At 41.7% G+C, this 21,853-nt stretch overlaps 1 protein-coding gene across 1 annotated transcript in view; it reads right to left on the reverse strand.

Annotated features, from left to right (window-relative positions):
- KIF5C (kinesin family member 5C) overlaps window positions 1-21,853 on the reverse strand; it is a 448,921-nt gene that overhangs the window by 123,032 nt on the left and 304,036 nt on the right. Inside the window, exons 18-19 of the mRNA XM_069225223.1 lie at window positions 10,996-11,072; window positions 7,866-7,975 (exon numbers count right to left, since the gene is read on the reverse strand). Of these exons, the coding sequence (XP_069081324.1) occupies window positions 7,866-7,975; window positions 10,996-11,072 (187 nt within the window). The remainder of the gene's footprint in view (window positions 1-7,865; window positions 7,976-10,995; window positions 11,073-21,853) is intronic.

Raw genomic sequence — 21,853 nt, forward strand, 5'->3', positions numbered from 1 at the left:
ATTTTGTCCAGGGCATGCAAACCATATGTATGGAAAAATCTATGTTTCTATTTAAAAAATAGAATGGAATCAATATATATTTGCAGGTGCAAATAAAAGAAATGTGTCTACAATATGAGGGCTTCTTGTATAAAAAATACACATCAAAAAGTGAAAAGAAATGAGTGTAAGGAATGTTTTTCTGTTTGAATGTCTTTTAACCAGAAATAAAACACCTTTCACTATTTGCTGTATTACGTTCCATAGCTGAATTGCTTATTTATGAGTCACATTAATAACAGTTGGGACGACTAGTTTAATGAAGGGGCAAATATAGACTTTAATTAGTGTTGACAGCCAAAGAAAGTAAGGAAGAGAATCCATAAACCGACCTCTAAGCTCAATCTTAAGGTGCTCAGCTTCCTCCATAGTCACAGCAGAAAGATATCTGCCACATCTAAACAGTGCTAAAACCCTGTCCATCTATAGCATTTCAAGGGAAGGGGATCTACTGGCTAAGCAGGTAAAATATAGCTTGAAACTACTTAGCCACTGCATTGAATTGGGCTTCTTTTCAGCTTTTATGTTTACAGCATTCTAAAAAAAATCTATTGATTGTGATTATCATAAAACATTAATAACAGACTACTCTAAATTTAGTCACTGGTTTCTACAAAAGTTGTGGTGTTTACAATTTTAAAGATATTGACAAATCTGGAGAAATTAACTTGAAAGTAAAATTAAATAAGCAAACCACCTCATAAGCTATTAAGCTGCCTTTTCATGTGCACTTTCATTTATTATGGTCTTAATTCATGCACCATATATACTGGTGTTAATGTTAGTCTAGCTTATCTGACTGATTGCTTGTCTAGTAATAATGCAGTCCACTTCAATATTAAACACAGGTTAGCACAATACTTCATTATTAATACATCACTATCAGGGTAGAGATGGAAGAACTGATAAGATTTTAAAGTGCTTAAGCTTCTACAACTTCCAAAATCAGCTGCTCCGAAAAAGAGGTTAGCAGATGTTTGCTAAGGTATCCCTAGGCTTCCTAGGTGGCCTGAGCTCAAGGTTTAAACCTGTAACCTATGCTAAGGGATGCAAACAATGACAACAATGCAAAAATGCTGAGATATAAAGAACCTAAGGTCCAGACAAATACAAGTGTAGAAATAGTAAACAAGGGTTAACCAGATAGCACTAAAAGGTCATGGGTGAATGTCAGAAATTGGGTTTCTGGTTAGCTGAGCCAGGCAGAACCCACCACTCCTAGTCAGGGTAAGCGGGCTACACACCCAAGATAATCCCTGCTCACCCCCTCGGTAGCTTGGCCACAGCAGTTGTCAAACATCACGATGAGAGCAAATACAAGAAACATTTCCACATTGCACAGTTGAAACTGCAGTGGTACTCCTGTCATCAGACAACACAACTTACATCGTCCTCTGAACACAAAATGCAGCAGGTAATACAAAAACAAATCGGTCACAATAAAAGTAGACGGCACAGCGCTCCTGGTCTCCTATTACAGATTATACGGTAATCTAACATCACACCAGGTACAGGAACTACGCACCTATAACCGTATCACGGTAAAGGAGGGCTCGGCTGGAATGGGGCCTCCATAGAGGATTCCATCCCGTCCTGCAAGCCACTTTGGGAATGCCCCCCACAAGGTATACTTTGTACACATTGGGGGGGGGCATACCACCACCCACGTTGGCAGGGAGACCTCATGGGGTCACCAGCGTAGGAAGCGATCCAATGCAGCTGCCAGCAAAAATCATGTGGTGCAGCTGCCTTTGCTGGGCGGCATGACCGCCTCCTCCTCACATAGGTATCCAAACATAAGGGAGGAGCCCCTCCCCCTTCTGACTCCACAGGAAGATTTCCGAAACAGCACGGTCATTACTTTGCAGGCCAGGCATCTGTCGGGTCCGCCGTACGAGTCTCCTCTGGCACTTGGATGGCTGGTGGATGCCTCCCCGCTCTCAGCAGCACTGGTCCTCTGGGGAAGGCAAAGGCAGGCACAAGGTCCCCTCACTCTGAAGGGACATGGCCCCACAGGCCATTGCACTCAACACACACTGCAGTCAACATCACGTTGCCAATTTGGGAGCACTCCAGCACAGCTCTGGCTATAGTTTACCCTTCTGCCGGACTCACAGACCACCAGAGTCTCACAGCAGAGGTGCAGCAATGCCCCTCATGATTACCCTGAAGTCACAACCAGGGACCAAGCCAGTATGCTTCAGGAGAAAACTGTGGCACACCATCAGGGATGTAGGCAACAGGCCAGCACACTGGGCTCCTGTAGCAGAGAGGCAATAGTTCTTACAGCTCAGCAGACACGCAGGTCAGCACTACAGCAACAAATTCCAATGGCGGTTCCTCCGGGCAGTCATGTAGAAAAGTGTAGCACGTAGAGCCAGCAGCATTCAGTTAGAAGTCCCACTCAGTATTTAAAAACAGCCCCTGTGCTTATACTAAATATGCCTTTGATCTAGGGGGCACTTCAAAGGGACTTAAGTGCACAACACCCCCCTTTCAGCTCCAGACATCATTAGGAATAAACAAGCCCTTTATGTGAGGGCAGGACACAGCCTACACAAATGTAAGTGTGCCCTGTCTCCCACTCTCCCAGCTCAGGAAGACCACTCAGTATTGCAGATGTAATCCTGTTGCATCTCCACCCTCCCTGCGAGATGGCTGTCTGGAAAGTATGCACAAAGTCCAGCTGTCACTCTACCCCAGACGTGGATGGGCGTCAGACTGCAAAGAAAAAGAATCATAAGCACAATGAAATGCCCACTTTCTAAAAGTGCCATTTCCACCATAGTAATAAAAAATCCACCTACACCAATAATCAGGATTTTTCACTACCATTCCAAATATACCAAACATGACCACGCTACTCCTCATATAACCGAAATTACCAATTAAACATATATAAGGAAATTCCTAATGCAAACCTAAGAGGGGAGCAGCACTCACAGCAGTGAGAAACCAAATAAGCTGTATGTCACTACTAGGACATGCCACACAATGAAGGCACATGTCCTACCTTTTACCCACACAGCACCCTCCCCAAAGGGCTACCTAGGGCATACCTTAGATGTGACCTATATGTAGTAAAAGGGGAGTTCCAGGCTTGGTAAGTAACTTTAGATGTCAAGTAAATGTGGCAGTAAACTGCCCATGCAGGCCTTGCAGTGGCAGGCTTGAGACTGGTTTGAAAGACTACTTCTGTGGGTGGGGCAAGCTGCGCTGCAGGCCCATTAGTAGCATTTAATTTACAGGCCCTGGGTATATGGGATACCACTGTACAAACCAGTGTAAGCCAATCTTACTAAGTTTAAAGGAGAGAACACATGAACTTTAGCACTGATCAGCATTGATAAAGTACCCTGAGTACTAAAGCCAACAAAAAAGAGGTTCAGAAAAACAGGAGAAGGAAGACAAAGTTTGGGGATGACCCTTCAAAAAGAGCCAAGTCTAACAGTGAAGATAAGAGGACCTGGGATCAAAGGAACCAAAACGCTCAAAAGAGATAAAGGCAAAGAAATTATAATACCATTTTAAAAGGTCTTATGTACTTAAAATAGTTTAAAAAATGTTTTAAAGTGTGCTGATTGCATCCTTTGGCAGCCATTTTGTATGTGCGCTAATCTCCAAGTGCATTTGATGGTCGTCACGCAGCCCAGTCCCTATTAAAATAAGGGGGTGCGTAGACTCATGTGGAACTTTAGGACACTATTTAGTTTAACCTAGTTGTTTGTTGTTGTAGTCTGATTTTAATCTGTTTTAAAATATTGGAAAGTGTGAGTGGCTAGCATTTTTTGAGGAATTCTAGGAAATTTGTTTTTCTCTTTTCTGGCTTTATTATTGTGAGGCTACATCCCTAGGTGGCCACCTATTTGTGCCGCTGTATGCGCTCTAGTCTCCAAGCACATTTGATGGCCCTCATGCAGCCCAGCCCCTATTTAATCAAGGGCACCTATCCACGTCTGAATGGGCTCAGGGAGCAGGAACCTTAATGGCTGTACTCCAGGACATTTTAAGTATTCTTCCAAGTTTCTATGTTGCCTCCACCGTGTGACCCCCATTGTGTTGCACTCATATGTTCTCTGCTGCAGACAATAGAAAGAGGAATATATGCAGTCACTGTAGTTGGCACGTCACTCCCACTTTAGCCTCTATATCATATGGGACCACGTCGTCCTTAACTTTAACTAAAAGGTCTTTAGATCTTTGATATATTCCTGTGAACTGTTGTTTATTAGTTAAACATTCTCTGGAAATTCCAGAGCTTATTAAGGAACAGGAGTGTGACGCCTTTTTCCTCACTGAAACTTGGCTCAATGACTTATCTATGCCTGATATTGTTCAGGTGGGTTTGAGAACACTATTGGATAGTAAGTCAAGATCGCAGTGGTGGGAAAGGAGGTGGTATTGCCATTATTTTTAATCTTAGATTTAACTGTCACACTAAACTTTTAGAGGTGCCCAATTGAGAAGATTTTACGTTCCATTTTAAACTAACTGAGCAATTTACTATGCCATCTGCCTTAGTATATCGTTCCCAGGGTCCTGCAGGTAGCTAGGCCCCTGCAATAATTGAGACCATTTCTCCATTTGTTCTCAAATCTGCTAACTTTGATATCTCAGGTGGTCCTAACATTAATTTTGATGATCCAAACAATGGTGTGGTTACTACCCTGTCTGGAGACTGTTGGATTATTGGTTTATAGCCTTTAGTGCCTTCTTCAGCTCACTCTGCCGGGCACACTTTGACCCATTTTTTTCTAATCTAGCCTCTCTTGTAGTTATGAATTTTGGTTGGATCACCATGTAATTCCTATATTTCTCCATATTAAAGAAACAGTGCAATCCACTTAACCTCTGTTTAAGAGTTATTAACCTTGGATAAGACCAAATGTTTAAATGATGAGTGTCGATTTAATCAAAGAATGCCCTACCATCACTGGATGTTGGCAATGCAGTCCTTGATTCTTAGATGCGCACTTCCCTTCATAGGGTCCTACCATAGGAGTCACTAAAAGACATTGGTGGTCATTACGACCCTGGCGGATTACTTCCGCCAGGGCCGCGGGACGCGGTGGCACCGCCGACAGGCCGCGGTCAGAGAAGGGAAACCGGCGGTCTCCCGCCGGTTTCCCGCTGCCCCCAAGGAATCCTCCAAGCCGGCGCAGCTTGCTGCGCCGGCTTGGGGATTCCGACTCCCCCTCCCGCCATCCAGTTCCTGCCGGTTCTCCCGCCGGGAACCGGATGGCGGGAGGGGGAGTCGCGGGGCCCCTGGGGGCCCCTGCAGTGCCCATGCCAACGGCATGGGCACTGCAGGGGCCCCCGTAAGAGGGCCCCAAAATGTATTTCACTGTCTGCCTTGCAGACAGTGAAATACGCGACGGGTGCAACAGCACCCGTCGCACCTTCCCACTCCGCCGGCTCTATTACGAGCCGGCATCCTCGTGGGAAGGGAGTTTTTCCCTGGGCTGGCGGGCGGTCTTTTGGAGACCGCCCGCCAGCCCAGGGAAAAACTCATAATACCCTCCGCGGTCTTCTGACCGCGGAGCGGTATTATGGAGGGCGGAATTCTCCGCCCGCCGGAATCGTAATCAGGCCCATTGTATGCCTGCTCCATGGTTCAATGAATCCCTACTGCTACTTAAAAAAGTGCAAAGAATGCATATGGCGTAAATCCTATTGAGAGGAAGCCAAAGCTATATCTAAGAAAGCTGCTAAAATGTACTTTAAAGCTTGTTGCATAGCTCAGGCGGATTACTGTTCCAATAAAGTCTCTAATGCTCAAAATTCCTCCAAGGAGCCTTTTGATTGTTGAATCTTTGCTAGCTCCTATGCAAGTATCAGGTGTTTTTCTTTGTCAAGTTGTGAGGATGTTGCAAAACTTCTTCATAATAAGAAATCCAACATTTAATCCTCCTTGGCTGTTTTGAAAGATCAAGAGCAGACATCAGTCATGTGTAATCTCCAAATATCAGATAGATGTCAAAGTTTTGGGGATATCTTTTTGACATTTAAGGCTCTAGATTTAGCCACACTTGCATCCCTTCTACACTCTATTAAATCGGGATCCCCTTGTGATCACCCTCCCCTGGGACAGATGAAAACAATGTGTTAAATCCCCACCTTTTGTGACTTCTAAATGCTTTTCTTGATGGAAGGTAGAGCTTCTTCATCATGGAAACATGCCATGGTGGTTCCTTTACTTAAAAAGCCTATCTTAGATTCAAATAGTTGGAGCAATTATCACCCAATTTCACTCCTTCCTATCTGTAGAAAAGCATGTCAATACCCAGCTTTCTTATTATGTGGAGACCTGTGATCTGCTGCACCTTTCTCAGTCGGTATTTCATCCCAGTTTTAGTACTGAATCTGCTACTCTGGGTACAGGAGAAAACACTAAGAAACAATTTGATCTTGGGGATAACCATTCTCTTTGACCTTAGTTCGACTCTTGAAACAGTATTTCATCCGGACCTACTGCAGAGACGGGCAGATATTGGCATTAAGGACTCTGCCCTTGCCTGGTTCTCATCATTTTTGCAGGATCAGACCTTTTAGTTTGTCTCTGAGCCACAAGTCATCTAAGGTTGCTCTTCCATGTGATGTGCTGCAGGGCTCTTCATTGAGCCCTCCACTTTTTAATACCCCCTAGATGATTCAGTTGTGAGCTATGGCCTCTCACTCTTCATGTATGCTGAAGATACTCAGATGATCATAACGCTTAATGCTGAGAAAGGGGATATTATCTCATTTCTGCCTCTGTATCAGGGACGTTTCAAGATGGGTGAAACTGAATTTTCTTAAGTTGAACAGTGATAAGACTAAGGTGCGGATGATGGGCAACTAACTCCAACTCTGTGGCCCACACTGGTGGCTAGCTGTTCTTGGGCCTCTCCCCACTACTTATAAGGTAGTTAAGAGCCTGGGCTTCTGGCTGGACCAACAGCTCCCCATGTATGTTCAAACATCCAAAATTGCTTCTGTCTACTTAAAAGCCTGAAAACAATTCTTGTTTTTTTTTTTCAATTCTGCTCAGAAAACAGTGGTTTAGACCTAGTTTATATCTAGGCAATGGCAATGTTAGATAATGGCTATTTGCTATATCTAGAAGGCCTTAAAAACATATTTAAAGGACTTCAGTTTGTACAGAATTCTGTGGCCCGGCTACTTTGCCTGGTTCCCCGGCATCCTTCTGTTGCCATCCAGCTTCGCTCTCTTCACCTGCTCACAGCAGAGAAGCCTATTCTTTTCAAAGCTTTATGCTTTATGAACAGGGATTTGTATGGTGATGGCCCTTCTTACATCAGAGCATTGGTGAATTGGTATTTTCCTAAGTGATCCCTTCACTCTGGTAATCAGCTCCTAACTGTTATACCTCGTTATAAACATGTGAGATAGGGAGGAAGATCTTTTGTTGTTCTTGGCCCTATGCTATGAAATTCTCTCCCTGTTAAAATTCAATCTTGTACATCACTTATGGATTTCTGCAGATTGCTAAAAACCGGTCTCTTTTAGGCTATAGTTGCCCTTTTCTTTCATTGCAGCACTGGGAAACTCTTGTTCAGTGGCCATACACTCTAGAAATGTACTGACTGATTGTTGTTTTATTTTTTCAGTTGCTCGGTGGATAGGGATCGTGCAAGAGGATCATTGTGATGCACAGTGGAAGTTTGACCTATTACCAAAAACTTACTGTTAAACATAAACTAAATTATGGATCTCATTACACTGCACTTTCAATGGTCCGATAACGAACTCTTAGAAATCATCTTTTTATAAAGAAATGTTAATGACACATCTTAGCAACTGATATAAGAGGAAATGGAACATACTCTTTGAGCTCATCAATGATTTTCTGCTTCTCCTCAATCTCGTCCCGCAGTCTGGATAGCTGCTTCTGGTGAGCTTCTCTGTGACTCTCCATCTGCTGCTCCAGGGTATTCTAAATTGTGAGACTATAGTTTTAGTTGCAAAATCCATGTCTTTGTCATACTCAATATGGCTTAGCCAACAATCTATCAATATCACATCTCTCTAATCAAATGATACATGTAACTGGGAAAAAGGGGGTGAGAAGAGATATAAATATACCTTAAGATGATGCCCTACACACAAACAGGTAGAAGTTATTTATAGGATAACAAAAGCAATAAAGAATGTTATAGCATAAATACTGATGCATAAAATTTGATCATAATGTAATAATGTGAAAAACGTAGATTTAGTGCTTCAAGAGCAATACAAAAGATGTGTTCATTTAAATAAACATCTATTTGTTTTCTTTAAACTCTTTTGATACACCATTCTGTCATGTTAGGTTTATGAATGTACACTCAATCATTGTGGATCTCGTCTAATATCTATGTTCCACTGTCAAAATTATAATGCATTAATAAAAATGTAGCTAATATGAGGAGTAGCATAAATAGATTGTACTAGCAAAAATCAGATTGTCCAATTTCACATATTAATGAGCCATATGCTGCAAGCAAATTCTCAAAGTTCTAATTACAAATTTCTCATTTTTTATAAAGGATTTTTGTAACTTTTATTTCACTGGTATGGAAATATGATGCCAAACATTTTAATAAGGCATTCTCTTGTGTTTCCATACACAAGTAGAGACCAAGCTAATACTTAGGGCTTTAATAGAGTAAACTTGTACTGCACGCTTTCATAACATTTGTAGCAGGTACATAGAAGCTGAAGCAGTACTAGTTTCTTTATGCACAGAATAAACAGCATAGGACCAGTAGTGTAAGCTTCCCTCCTGCACAAGGGGTACATAATACGTAGCAGATTAAATGCATTCGTGCATTCTCATATACTACTGAAATAATACAGGCAGCCTCATTACAAGCTCCTTTTACACACATGACAAGCACAGCAACAGCAAAGCAGGATCACCCACACACATGCATTAAGAACTATTCCATCAGAGGCAGCAGCAGTACAAACTTTCAACATACACACCCAAAGACAGGCAGGTACACATGCACACAAACACAAAACACACTCAGCAGATGAAGCACAGGCAACAGCAAGGTCAGCTTTCAGATGGCCAGGGACAGAGATCTTATTTAGCAGTGACGGGTACCCACACCCTTTCCTTTGGCTGGCACGTTTTCTTGTGACCAAACCTGAGACTTTTCAGATTTTGTACATGAGCACTGGAAAGATATTGGGTAACGTTCACAATTATTTTTGATTCTGAAGACCAGCAGTAGTTCTTCACAACACATCAGAATATTATTTTGTTCAGGGATTCCCTTTAGCAATTAGAACATGTGTATTTTGTGTTTTAGATCTACAAAAAGTATTTTGGGAGACTGCACATGTTGCTCATTTGGATGTACATTTTTAGTAATATATTGCCGTAAAAGGTAAATGTTTTTTTTCTCTAAAATGTAGACAGTAAGAGTGACGGAGAACAGTGGATCCCCCACCATGACAGGTGTAGTGGGATACAGGACACAGACAGGAGACAGTGGAGATAAACAACGAAGCAAAATGATGCTGAGGGATGGCACATGGATGGGGGCAAAAGGGATGGAGAGAGGTGTGAAGCTTAGAGAGGAGAAGAAAATGGAGAACTGATTGCCACAATGGGAGAAGAAGAAGGATGAGATGAACAGAAGGTCGGAACAGGATTTAATGGGAAACAAACATCACACAGGGGACAAGGAGGCGTATACACATGAGATGTGGCTTACTGGTAAGCCAGCACTCTCAAATAATTTGGATAAATGGAGTGAGGGAAGGAAGAGGATAAAAATAAGGAGAGCTGAGCAGTGAACCAACCAACTTGTTTGGGGAAGAGATGTGACAGAAAGCAGATGCTGGAACACAAAACTTAGTAACTGGAGATTAGGATTAGAAGCAGATCTGGGTAAGGAGAAAGAGAGGAGGGGAGAGTACCATGCATAATGAACCTGAAGAAGAAAAACATGGTCATGGAGTGGCAAAAGGGAAGGCAGGGGAGTGAACACCATGATGTTGGTGAAACAGACATAGTTAAGAGGAAGAGGATACAGCAGAGGCACAGTGTGAATGGGGCTACAGAACAGAGAGACGTATCAGCATTTGCCTTTGTCCTGTTTTTCCCACTACTGTAGGGAAACAAGTGGCCTGGAGAGAAGCCAAAATGTGCAGCAGATGAGGGGAAGGGCTAAGAGAATGCCAGTGACTGGAAGATGGGTGGAGGCTCCAAGTACATGAGTACCTGTGGAGACACAAGATGTAGAACAGATGGTGGCAGGAATAAAAAGGGACTTAAGTAGCAGGAACGGAAGGAAGCAAAATGGAGATAAGAAGCTGGCAAGGATAGAAACCACAAATAGCTGGGAAGAGAGAAAACTATGCAGACACAAGCGTCTGGGTGGAGGAAGTTACAGGGACCCTCCCCATCCGGCAAAACAGAGCATAGTGCACTGCATGCATGCCATAGCGAAATACCATAATAGCCACTCACAAGTGCATTTTGTGTGCACTGCTGAATGCATCTCTAGGCAAACAAACTGGAGGAAATGGCCACTTCAAAGTGTAGCAATGAACTGCCATGCAAGTATTTTATTTCAAGGAAAGGAAATCACAGACTGGAATACAAAATCATCAGAGTGATATGTGTTTGTGATTATGTACTGCCACATTATGGCTTTAAGGTTAGCTCTCTTTTACACAGTAAGGAAATATAATTCAATTTCCTTTCATGTTGCACATCCATATCTATGAAATCATTTTCAGCTACTGAAGCATAATGCCACAGCAGCAAGTCTATTTACACAATACAAATAAACAGATAAGCAGCCATAAATCGCTCCTGGGTTGTCTAAAACATTTTTTTAACAAGAAAGTTAATACTGAAGCAAGCAAATTCATAATGCATAAGGTAAATAAATAAAACATACCTGGCTTTGCCAACCTTTTTCCTAATAATTTAAAAAGATAAAGACAAAGGGATACCTTCATTTCTTCAGCATCCTGGAGCCTGGTCAGATGTTCCTTCTCTTTATCCATAAACGAGACTTCATGCATTTTTTCTGTCAAAGTATAAATACAAAATATTAGCAAAATTCATGATAGTAATTATTACCAAGTATTGTTTATTATTATGACACATTTTCTAGTTAGCACCATCATGAATCTCCAAATACAATCTTTGTACTTATAGCAGATTAGACATCCTTCAGTCTCTCCATTTTCCTGCGGTAGTGCTCTCTGAAGTATCCTACACTTTTTTTTGTAATTCTTGAAATGTTCTCATCCATGCCACTTACTCCCAAGGTTTACTATCACATACTTCATGTATCCTTCATATGCCCAAGTTAGCCTGAAAGTATGTCACGTTATGCCACTTTCTACCCATCCTCATATAAACATAGAGGACTTACAAAACTGAACAGTCCCATCCACTCTGGGCTGTAACAGACTCAAACATCCACAGATCAACTCAATCCCTTCAGAATGGGAAAAGCAATCTTACACTCTGAGCTCTGGACTGCCTTTGCCTCAAAGGCCTCTACAGAACAGGCAGTAGCAGCCAGTGTTGTAAGGAGACACTCCACAATTCAAGTTGCATCTCCATGGAACAAACATCCATTTTAGAAATATACCAAGTGACACATTGTGCTTCTCCCCATTTAGCTACAACTGGCTGCACCATCTCAGGCTGTAAGCCTGGAACAGAGGTATGTTGGAGGCTCATGTTAAGTAGACCCTGAAGTAATGTTCTGTTCCAAGAACAATACGCAACTACTTAGATCCCAACACTGGAAAATTACCTCCTCTATTCCCTAACTGTGATCTACACACTTATGCACACACTAACCACCTCCTTCCCTCAGGAAGTAGAAGCAGTCAAACGGTTTCGAAAATGGGATTTGCTGGGGATCTCTAAGATGGGGGCCATCTGGGGATCAAGGACCACAACTGTAGACAACAGTTAAGCAATGTGGTCTTGTGCATGCTGTTTGAAAAGGAAATTTACAAGAGTAGGTGGTGCTTTAGGAAATCTCACAACATATGGGCAAAGTGATGTGAGATACAAGAGTTTGAGGGAATAAGAAAAGATGGCTAGGGCTGCAATGAAAACATGGGAAGAAAGTGTGATAGATTGTGGTTGGAGCCAATCGTGATTGAACAATAGAACAGAAATCTATGGGACTCACTAAGATTGGCCAACAAGCAAAAAGCATTCTTGGCAGGTAAGATTGTCTGACTGCGATTGTACAACATCTCAGAGAATGTCTGGTTAACAGTAATTATCAAAACATCTGTGTGCTGTAGAGATGCAATGTTTGTCCGTTACAGTTTCTATTTATACAGGGGAAATAAAGTGAAACTATTAAAAATTGGTGAAAAAAACCCAAGAGTTTCCTAATCAACACTGCAGTTATAAACACAACCATTATACCCTGGTATTCATCAATTTGACACTAGGTTATCACTATACCCAAGGAAAAAACACATTGACACCACATTGGGAGGGGCCTAGGTGAGTAACATTTTGCAATAATATTTTAAAGATTCAACACTAAAACTTAACTACGCTTCTCATAAGTAGAGTTCTGCAAATTTTAACTGCCAGAAAATTCTGGATCCAATATTTCCTTTGATATACACTGTAATAGCCTCACATAAAAAAATACTGCTTAATCTTACCCCTTTGTTGAGCTGAGGGACATGCTGTTCTCTCCGTCAAGTCAAACCATCTGAGGCATAGCTTCAATCCTTCTACACACCTCTCAGTCTTCTCTCTACCCTTGGTCTCACTGAAATATAGTCCTATCAAAGTATATAGGAAGCCCCCGCCTGCACTTACTCCAATGAAAACAATGTAACGTCCCGTTGATCAAAGTCACACCATGCTTACATCCTGGAAACCTATTTCAAATAAAAATCACAAGCTGTGCACAACTCCCTCCAGAGATATAGCTTAAAATTCACAGTAAACACTACAAGATGGATTAAAGACTATGGGGGTCGGGATAATATTGGCGGTAGTACCGCCAACAGGCTAGCGGTACATACCACCATATTATGACATTGGCGGTTTGGCCAAAAGCAAACCGTCAATGTACCACATCGACCACCACGGCAGTAACGACCGCCGGGCTGGAGACTTCACTCTCCAGTCTGGTGGCTGTCACTTGCCCGCCTGCAGGATTATGACCCCGCCTACCGCCATGGTTTTCATGGCTTTCTTCCCGCCACGAAAACCATGGCAGTAGGCACTATCTCCGGTCTCCCCCGCCCCCTGCCCCCCTCCCCAGGTCTCCCCCATCCCCCTTCCTCTCCAGACCCCCTCCATAAACTCACCTCCCTGCACACACGTATACACACACCCATACCAACATTCATGCATGCATGCATACATCCATTGACACACATCCACACGCACTGACATACAGACACGTATTCACACAACTCAACATACACGCACTACCACATCCATACATGCACACACACAACACGTAACACACACACGCATACACACACGCACAGACATACACACACACCCACACCTAACACCCCTGTAGGAGCACCGACTTACCTGTGTGCAGCCGGTCCTCCGGGAGGAGACAGGACGGGGCACTGTTGCTAGCAGCTGTATTCGCCAGCAGAACACAGCCAGGTCGTATTAATTGTCATAATATGGCTGGCGGCGGTCTACTGGCATGGCGCTGCTGCTGGCAGCAGCACAACCTTATCGCCATCCGCCACCATGACCACAGCAGGATTTCCGCCATTCTTCTTGCGGAAATCCAGCTGTGGTCATAATACGGCGGCCGACTGGTTGCCACTGCCGCGGTCTTTTGGAGGCTGTTGCCGCGGGTGTAGGCGGTCATTACCGCCATTGTCATGATGAGGGCCTATGTTTATGAAATAGCGGATCTCATAATATTAAACAACTTAGATATACTCCATAATACTGGAGTCCCGGTCCCTTCCATCTACCCACCATTATTTTGTATCCTACATCTAGGTGGATGCACCCCTGCTTTACAAAGATAAACCTAACAACAATAGAGGAGCCCTAGCTATCAAACACAAAAGCACATGGAACTGAATAACAGTCCCCCTCCCCAATTTTCTCCTCCTTCAACATGATGCAAGATACAATCAATCAAACACAGACAAACTCCATCTGTTTTCAAAACCTCTACTTCTAACTGGAGCAAAAGATGTTCCATCCCTGACCATTTTAATGATTTTGTCTCTTCCATGTTGCTAAAATATTTTCTAAAAGATTTCTATATCCAAAAACGAACAAACCCCACACTTACCCCCAAACTATAAGAAATCTGGACCTAACCTGAATACCTTTAATAAAGTTATCACCTCAGAAACCTAAGAAACCTAGAATCAAACTAGATAAGGCAATACATCACGATCCATCTTTCCAAACAATTCCTCAAGACTATACATCAAAGACCAGGCACAGCTAAAGAAAATCACGAAAAGATATATGAAAGCCATTTTGGCATCTTTCTGAAGCCCTTAAAGTCGAAGCAACCAACGGAGACCTTACACTATTGACCAATTATCTATCTACTATACTATATATTAGGACGACCCTAAAGATCACATTGGTGCCTCTCACACAAACAACTAGTAGACATCAACAGCATTAAAACTGCTAGTTGGACAATCAGCAAATCGGAAAAGACTTGGAGAAAACATCTGTCCCCTGAAATGTTACAGGCACTAAAAACAGAAAAATACAATAATAAATAATTGTGAGCACCAATGCAGAATTCTCTAAAAACAGATCAGTGAAGCCTTGAATCCCTCCAAACACTATGGAAACCAAGCTAAAAAAAAAATCTAATATTCATTGCTCAGCCCATAATGCCCATAATGCAGCCACAAAGAAACACATATTTTGACACCTTGTGGAACATATCACAAAAAAGAACTTCAAAATGGGCACTCTTCAAGAGCTAGACTTCCAAAGACATAGCTCCATTAATCATCAACTCCTGTCTAAAAGAGGGAACATTCCACCATCTCTAACATCTGGACAGTTTACACGTGTACTGTAAAACCTAAACTAAACTAGACCACCAGGAGTTCCAAAAGCCCACCTCCAATTCTTACTTTAACCATAGCTCCAACTATTATCTCACTTTGTTCCGACAATTCCATGCTAGCAAATCTGATTAAATATTCTATCAAATAAATAGCTCCACTAATCTTTAAATTCATCAGCTTCTCTCTACAAGAGGAGACATTACCATAATTCCTAACATCTGGGCAGATCACTTTTTTCTACTAAAAAGCCTTAGCTAAATCACAGACATCCAAAATCAGAAATAAGGGGGTCATTTAGACCATAGTGTTTGGTCCATCTAAGCCACTGGGTTGTGAAGGCCCTGACTGCAATAACACTGTGGTAGACCTCAAGCCCCATCTTAAGTTGACTGCTGCAGCAACCCCTTATTTGTAATGAAAGTCCTTTTTTTTAGACAATGAGGGATACTTTTTGTCAGAAATGAATTCCATGTGATGACTCTGTAGCCAACAGGTTGCCGTCTTTGAATGACCATTGGCAAAGGCTCCACCTACAATCAGCTGTTCCTCAGCCTCTAAATAAGGCAGGGGAAAAGCAAATTTGGTAAAGTAGGAGAACCACCAGTGATCTGTCATCCCACGAAGATCTAAATTACCTTTCTAGTCACAAAACAGCTGCTCCAAAAAATATAACTTCCATCACACAGCTTCACCAATGAGCTCTTCAACTGCGTGCAATCTAGTTTCCTTCTCAAATGCAGCAGGAATTTGCAACCCTCAAAATTCTAGCAGCCATTCTATGAACAATGGATTAAAGTGGGGCATTTCTGCCAGTGCTCATTGACTGTTTGGCATCATTAATACAAGTGGCCACAAGAAAATTCTTGCCATCATATCCTCTGGAGGTGGGATAGAGGGATGAATCACTGACTTATTGTTATCATCAGTCTATAAAAATGAACTTCTACACATCATCTGTCCTTCCTCTTAATTCAGATGGACTCAATCTTTAGATGGAACATCTTAGGCCCATACTTATACTTTTTTTAGCGCTGCATTTGAGACAATTTTTGACGCAAAAGCGGCGCAAACTTACAAAATACAATCGTATTTTGTAAGTTTGTGCCGTTTTTGCATCAAAACACGGCGCAAATGTGGCGCTAAAAAAAGTATAAATATTGGGCTTAGTTTCTTCAAGTGAAAGGGTCACCATTAACCAATGTGCTGCAATACCACACCTTGCCTATAATAATATATCTAACTCATCAAATATAACCCTGAGAATATTCCTGGAAGACCGTGTTACCTGAGTGAGCTCCTTAAAAGTGAAGTTGATAATAATCCTCCTCCTCGGTTTATACCATCACCATCTAATTCAAATAATGATCACAACTGCTATTATACCATCTGTCAAATGGTGGGGTTTCATCATCATCCAAGGATAGGGCTCACTAGATGGTCAAATTCACAATAACTGCTTCCTTTCAACTACTACTACTGTCCTCCATCTATTTTCAGAACAGTGATTAAAGCACCAGTCTTCTCAAAGCTACCAAGCCTGCTTTAGCCCTCCTTAAAATCATTCTACATGCAACAATATGCCTTATTGTATATACCCCCCCTAATTGGATTGAACTCCAATAGCTCTCAATAGAAGCCAGAATCACCTTGAAATTGGTAGGCACTACTAGCAGAGCTCCCCATCTGGACCTAACCTGCCACCTAATAAACACCTCAGGAGGAAGAAGAAACACCTGAGGAAAATCAAGCCTTCAATTAGAAGCTAAAAACTCTGCATGAGGCTTCTCCTGCAAAGGATAAAGGATCTGCAATCACACACCTAAAGAGCTTGCTCTTAATCTAAAACTACTATATTTCCAGAAAGATTTTAAAGCCCACCTCTTCAGAATGTATCTAGTGGATTAAAATTGGTTTGAAATGTCTCTCTCCTCCATTATCTGGAGGTATTGTTCTGCATATTGTTGTCTGCAAGTGCCACGGAGCTGCTGAGCGTGTGGCTAAGTGTATGCCATACAAATATCCATAACAAATAAATTAAATAAATAAGTCACACTACACCCTCATGAGGTTGAAACATCATGACTCACTTCTTCAGTTTTAAGCAATATCTGGCCAAACCTGTTAAAAGGCTTTCAAGCTAAACAAGCTATTTTCAAATGTTCCATGCCACAATCACATCTTCCTACAAGGTTTATTTTTTAATCAGCATAACAGTTTATCATAGCCTTGAACAGCATCTCCACAAGTATGTGCCTTAGCATTCACCACTCATGGGCAATGAATATGTGTTGCATTCACACCCATATTGTTAGACTAAAAATGTTTTTGACTGTTGCCACCCTTCAATATCTGCACCATGAACATCTTCAAAACAGATGCTTATTTCACCAATTATGCATATGTCGCTAACTAAAATAACTCAAACCATATACTATGCCTGGTGTTCTTGCCTATCTGCACCTTTCTGGCTGTCCCCCAGTCACTTTCTCATGTTTTCTGCATGTCTGTGTGCTTATTAAATTATTGCACTATCTGACTTGTTCTACAAGTGATTTGTATATTGTTATTCAAGTGAATTGAAACTCTTAATGGGCAGCATTAATAAAAGAATATAATAAAACCAAATTCAGAGTATTTATCCTGAAGTCTGAAGGGGGTGTGAACATAAACTCTACCTTTAAAGCAGAGAATAATAAATACAGAATACCCATTTTTGTAGGAAATAAAGGTACTGAGGGTCATGGGGGGTTTGGGGTTTTAAAAAGCCGAGATGGCTAAGTATACTTAATCATGCTGATTTTGCTTTACAAATGACCTATAACACCAACTTACTAGCTTTATTCTTCTTTGGGATTAAATCATCCTACACATGCTGAAAGACAACTTCAGGGAGTCCCAATTTTTTTTCTTTAATCAACAATGCTTTCTGGAACTTGTGCACTGTGTGAGCTGAATTATCTCTAGACCTTGCTTTATGAGTGGGTTTCCAATACTGACTTGTGTGGAAACACGAATGTTCACCTACGCTGTAAGTGTGATGCGAGAATACTGAAATTAATATTACCCCACGTGAGTCTGGGGACAATCTCTCCATATTACCCCTGGAGGAAATTGTGGCCCAACAAACTGAACCACTATTACGTAAAGGCATGTGAGAAACAGTGCTGTGACATAGATTTCCTAATGGTGTTATCTGTTCAATAGGGCCATATGTTGTGTAACTTGTGATTTCTGGTGTTATACATACTCTGGGAACAGTAAAACCTGGTGCTTAATTACTACATGGCAATCACTCTGGGACATGGAAAGTAACCCTATGTGTTTGAGGGAAGAAAGTATTGATTGAAGCAGTTCAGCAAAAATCACTTTATTAAAAAATACCACATTTGAAATAGGGCTAACACAATAGTAGATAAAGAGGCTCATGGACGAGAGCTAGCATACAGTTGAACAATCTTAACCACGACCAAGTGAATGATATGCATAATAAAGAAGGATGGAGTGGACTGTGTATACGCATCATATAACTGCAACACAACCATGTGGTGGGTACATTTAAGGAGACATTCTGAAAATGCGGACATTGAAACGGAGGAATGGTACTAAAGAAGATCCACAAGCCACGTGTGGTTTTATTACTGTAGGTATTGTCAAACATTAATTGACAGATGAGGCAAATGGTTTGATAAGAGAGGGAATAGAAAAAAATGGGGAGATCCTTTCATGGTCACACCAGAGTGGAATGCATGAGGGAGGAGGATCAAAGCACCATTCCCACACACGGTTAGCATAAGTGGGAGACTAGAGTTTGGGATCTCCTGCCCCACCCTCAACCCCAGAGATGGGCACAGGGTAGGAGGAGAACCCTGCAGATGTCTTTGTTGATCTCCTTTAAGGCCAGATATTTTAAGAGGGCGGCAGTGCTGATTTGCTCCCGGGGAGATGAAGAGTTGTGGGTAGGTGCCTTCTAACACCCCCTAACATAGTACATACATTTTAAAACTCCCTGACCCCACTCAGAAGGGCTTGGCCCTCCCAGAGGATTTGGGAAGGTTCCAGGAGCTGAGCACTGCTTGCTCCATACCTGGTAGGTCCCTCAGGGAACACACTTCTCTTGCTTTTTTCACTCAGGCCTCGGCTGACTTTTTTGGATATTTGTGTTCCTGGTGGCCCACTGTAGCCTCATGAAGGGGTCTCTTCAGCCTCCTGATCCCCTCATAGGGTCCTGGGGGTCAGGGTGTACCCATCCTGCTTACTTATGTGTCCTTTTATTTTTAATTTTCAGGAGTCCTGTAATGTTTACCACAACATATTCTTCATGTTAAAGCCAGCCAATTAGGATCTATCTGTTCACTTCGAATGGGCCAGTAAGAGCAGATCTAGATACAAACAGTGAAGATGTCTCTAACCAGCACTAACCTATTCATGCCCACCTCAATTGACTTTCTGAAGCTTAATTTCTCAAAAACAGCTGAATGGCTTTAAACATAATAACACCCTTTAGGAGTAAAATTCTAACTTTCTGCTAAATTTGGTGTAATTCTGTTGCACAATTTTTTTCTGTTTCAGAGAGCAAAGAATCCTATAGGAAATAAAACGTGAAATCACACTTTTGGGACTGCCCCAGCAGCAGCCATTTTGGTATGCCCCTACACACATTTTGAATAAAAAACTATAATAGAAGGAGTCATTGGGTGGTGGTATATTTCTTTGGGACAAGAACTGATTGTCCGAATATTGATCTGGATATATGTATTTATATTTCTAAATTTACTTTGTGCACACATACACACACAGATGTATGTATAGATAAACAAGTGCTTCTGGAAAAAAACAAATATATAACCAACCTGAGCAATAACGCCCCTCATTCTAAGGTACCTGGCATTGACCTGCATGGTACTTACCTGCGTGGTACAGACTGCGTGATTAAAGGGCTGCATCTTAAAGCATGCAGAGTTGATCACACATTTTGATCACCATCAGTCAGAGCTTCAGCAGGATCAATAGGCCTTTTATTCTGTTGTGCAGGTCTGGATTAATCTAATTGACTGAAGCTCAATTCTGAGAAGACTAATGTACTTATTTTTGATCTGTACGGCTTGTGGGATCTTTCCTTTTGGTTCTGTCTTAAGGGCCCAATATATGTCTATAGAAACGGAGGTCAACTCAATCATATTATCCTCATTCCATCAAATAAGATTCATGGAAAACATTCTGTTGATTATGAATCAGCAGCTCCAAGCCACAGTGATGGCTGCTGAGATTCTTTTAAGGCTTAAATTAATGCCTACTATTTATGTCTCCAAGTAGGTATCATCTAAAAGCCCCAGAGGGCGGAGAACTTGGTGGTCAGGTTGGTCTCTGGCCTGCAGAAGTTCAATCATGTTTCTGAGGTTCTATAGTCACTCTTCTGGCTCATTGTTTTGCAATGGATACGGGTTTTGTGTTTCACGTCACAAGCATTTAATTGCGAGTGTTACGACAGCATGCCTTCCGGACTTCTATTTCAATACTTAATTTGTGCACTATCTCCATTTTTCTGTTGTGCTTGATCAGGGGAGCCCATTGTGGGAGCCAGGTTGATTCTGTCCTTGCTCCTAGGTTGTGGAATAATGGGCCAGATGTACATAGGCCTTGGGATAAATCGCATTTTGTCCCGTTAAGAAAAGCACAACAGCCTTTTCCATGTACAAAGGCCTTTAGGGAATCGCAAAATGAGATTCCCTAAATAAGAGTTCCCTGAACAGGAACTCCCAAATAGGGATTTCTTATTTGCACTTTTTGGGCACATGTACGAAGCATTTCCTAAATGCTAAATAAGCATTTAGGAATTGCAATTACCATTGACTTCAAGTTGATGGTAACCATGTTCAATTTAGAAAAAACACCCAAAAAGACTTTTTTTTAAAGTGCAATAAAGCAATGTGCACCACTTTTTTTGGGGTGTAGCAAGGGGGGGTCTTAGGCTGAATTCCTATTAGGAAATTGCAAATTTGGAAATGCTAAACCATTTGTACCTATGGGACTTCAGGCCCATAGGAACGAATAGTTTGATTTTACCTAAATAGCGATTTCCTAATAGCGATTGCTACACTGTAGGAATCCCTATTAGGGGATCTCTGTTTCTGTACATACCATTTTGCATTTCCTAAATAGTGATTTCTAAGGAGTGGCTATTTAGGAAATTCAAAATAAATATTTAATACATCTGGCCCAATATCCCTTTGAACCTGTCCCAGATAGTGACTGTAGTTTAAATAAAGACTTGAAATCTTACTTATCTTGCTAATAATATGAGTGGTGCTGAATGTTTGTGAGTTTTCCTTTTTTCTAATGGTGGTTTGCAATAAAGGTTTACAACACTATTCCTTGAAGCCCGCCCATGTATACACACGCAGGTGTGCCGTCTTGAAGAGGTTTTAAGTAATGTACAACAAACAAAATTAAATTAAAAACTGGCAGTGCTTTTGTGCAAACTCATGGACCACAGGCAACCTTGGTATTGTTTTTACTAAAAGAGAAAAAACTATTCAAAGATCGCTGCCAGGAATGAAGATGCATATGCACTCGTGTTCACCTATGTGTGGCTTTTTTCCAAAAGGTTGTGTGCTAAAATAAGTTTAAATATGAAGGCAAGATACGCCTATAAAAACATGCAAGCCCTCTGCAGCAGTGTGCACGAGCTAGCCCGGTCATTAAATTGCACTATTTTCTTTGTGGATGTTGCCATTGTTCTTCAGCAATTGGTAAAACTGGCACAGAAGGGAATTCAAGACTGAAGTGG

This window comes from Pleurodeles waltl, chromosome 3_1 (assembly GCF_031143425.1).
Source record: "Pleurodeles waltl isolate 20211129_DDA chromosome 3_1, aPleWal1.hap1.20221129, whole genome shotgun sequence".
Taxonomy (NCBI): Eukaryota; Metazoa; Chordata; class Amphibia; order Caudata; family Salamandridae; genus Pleurodeles; species Pleurodeles waltl.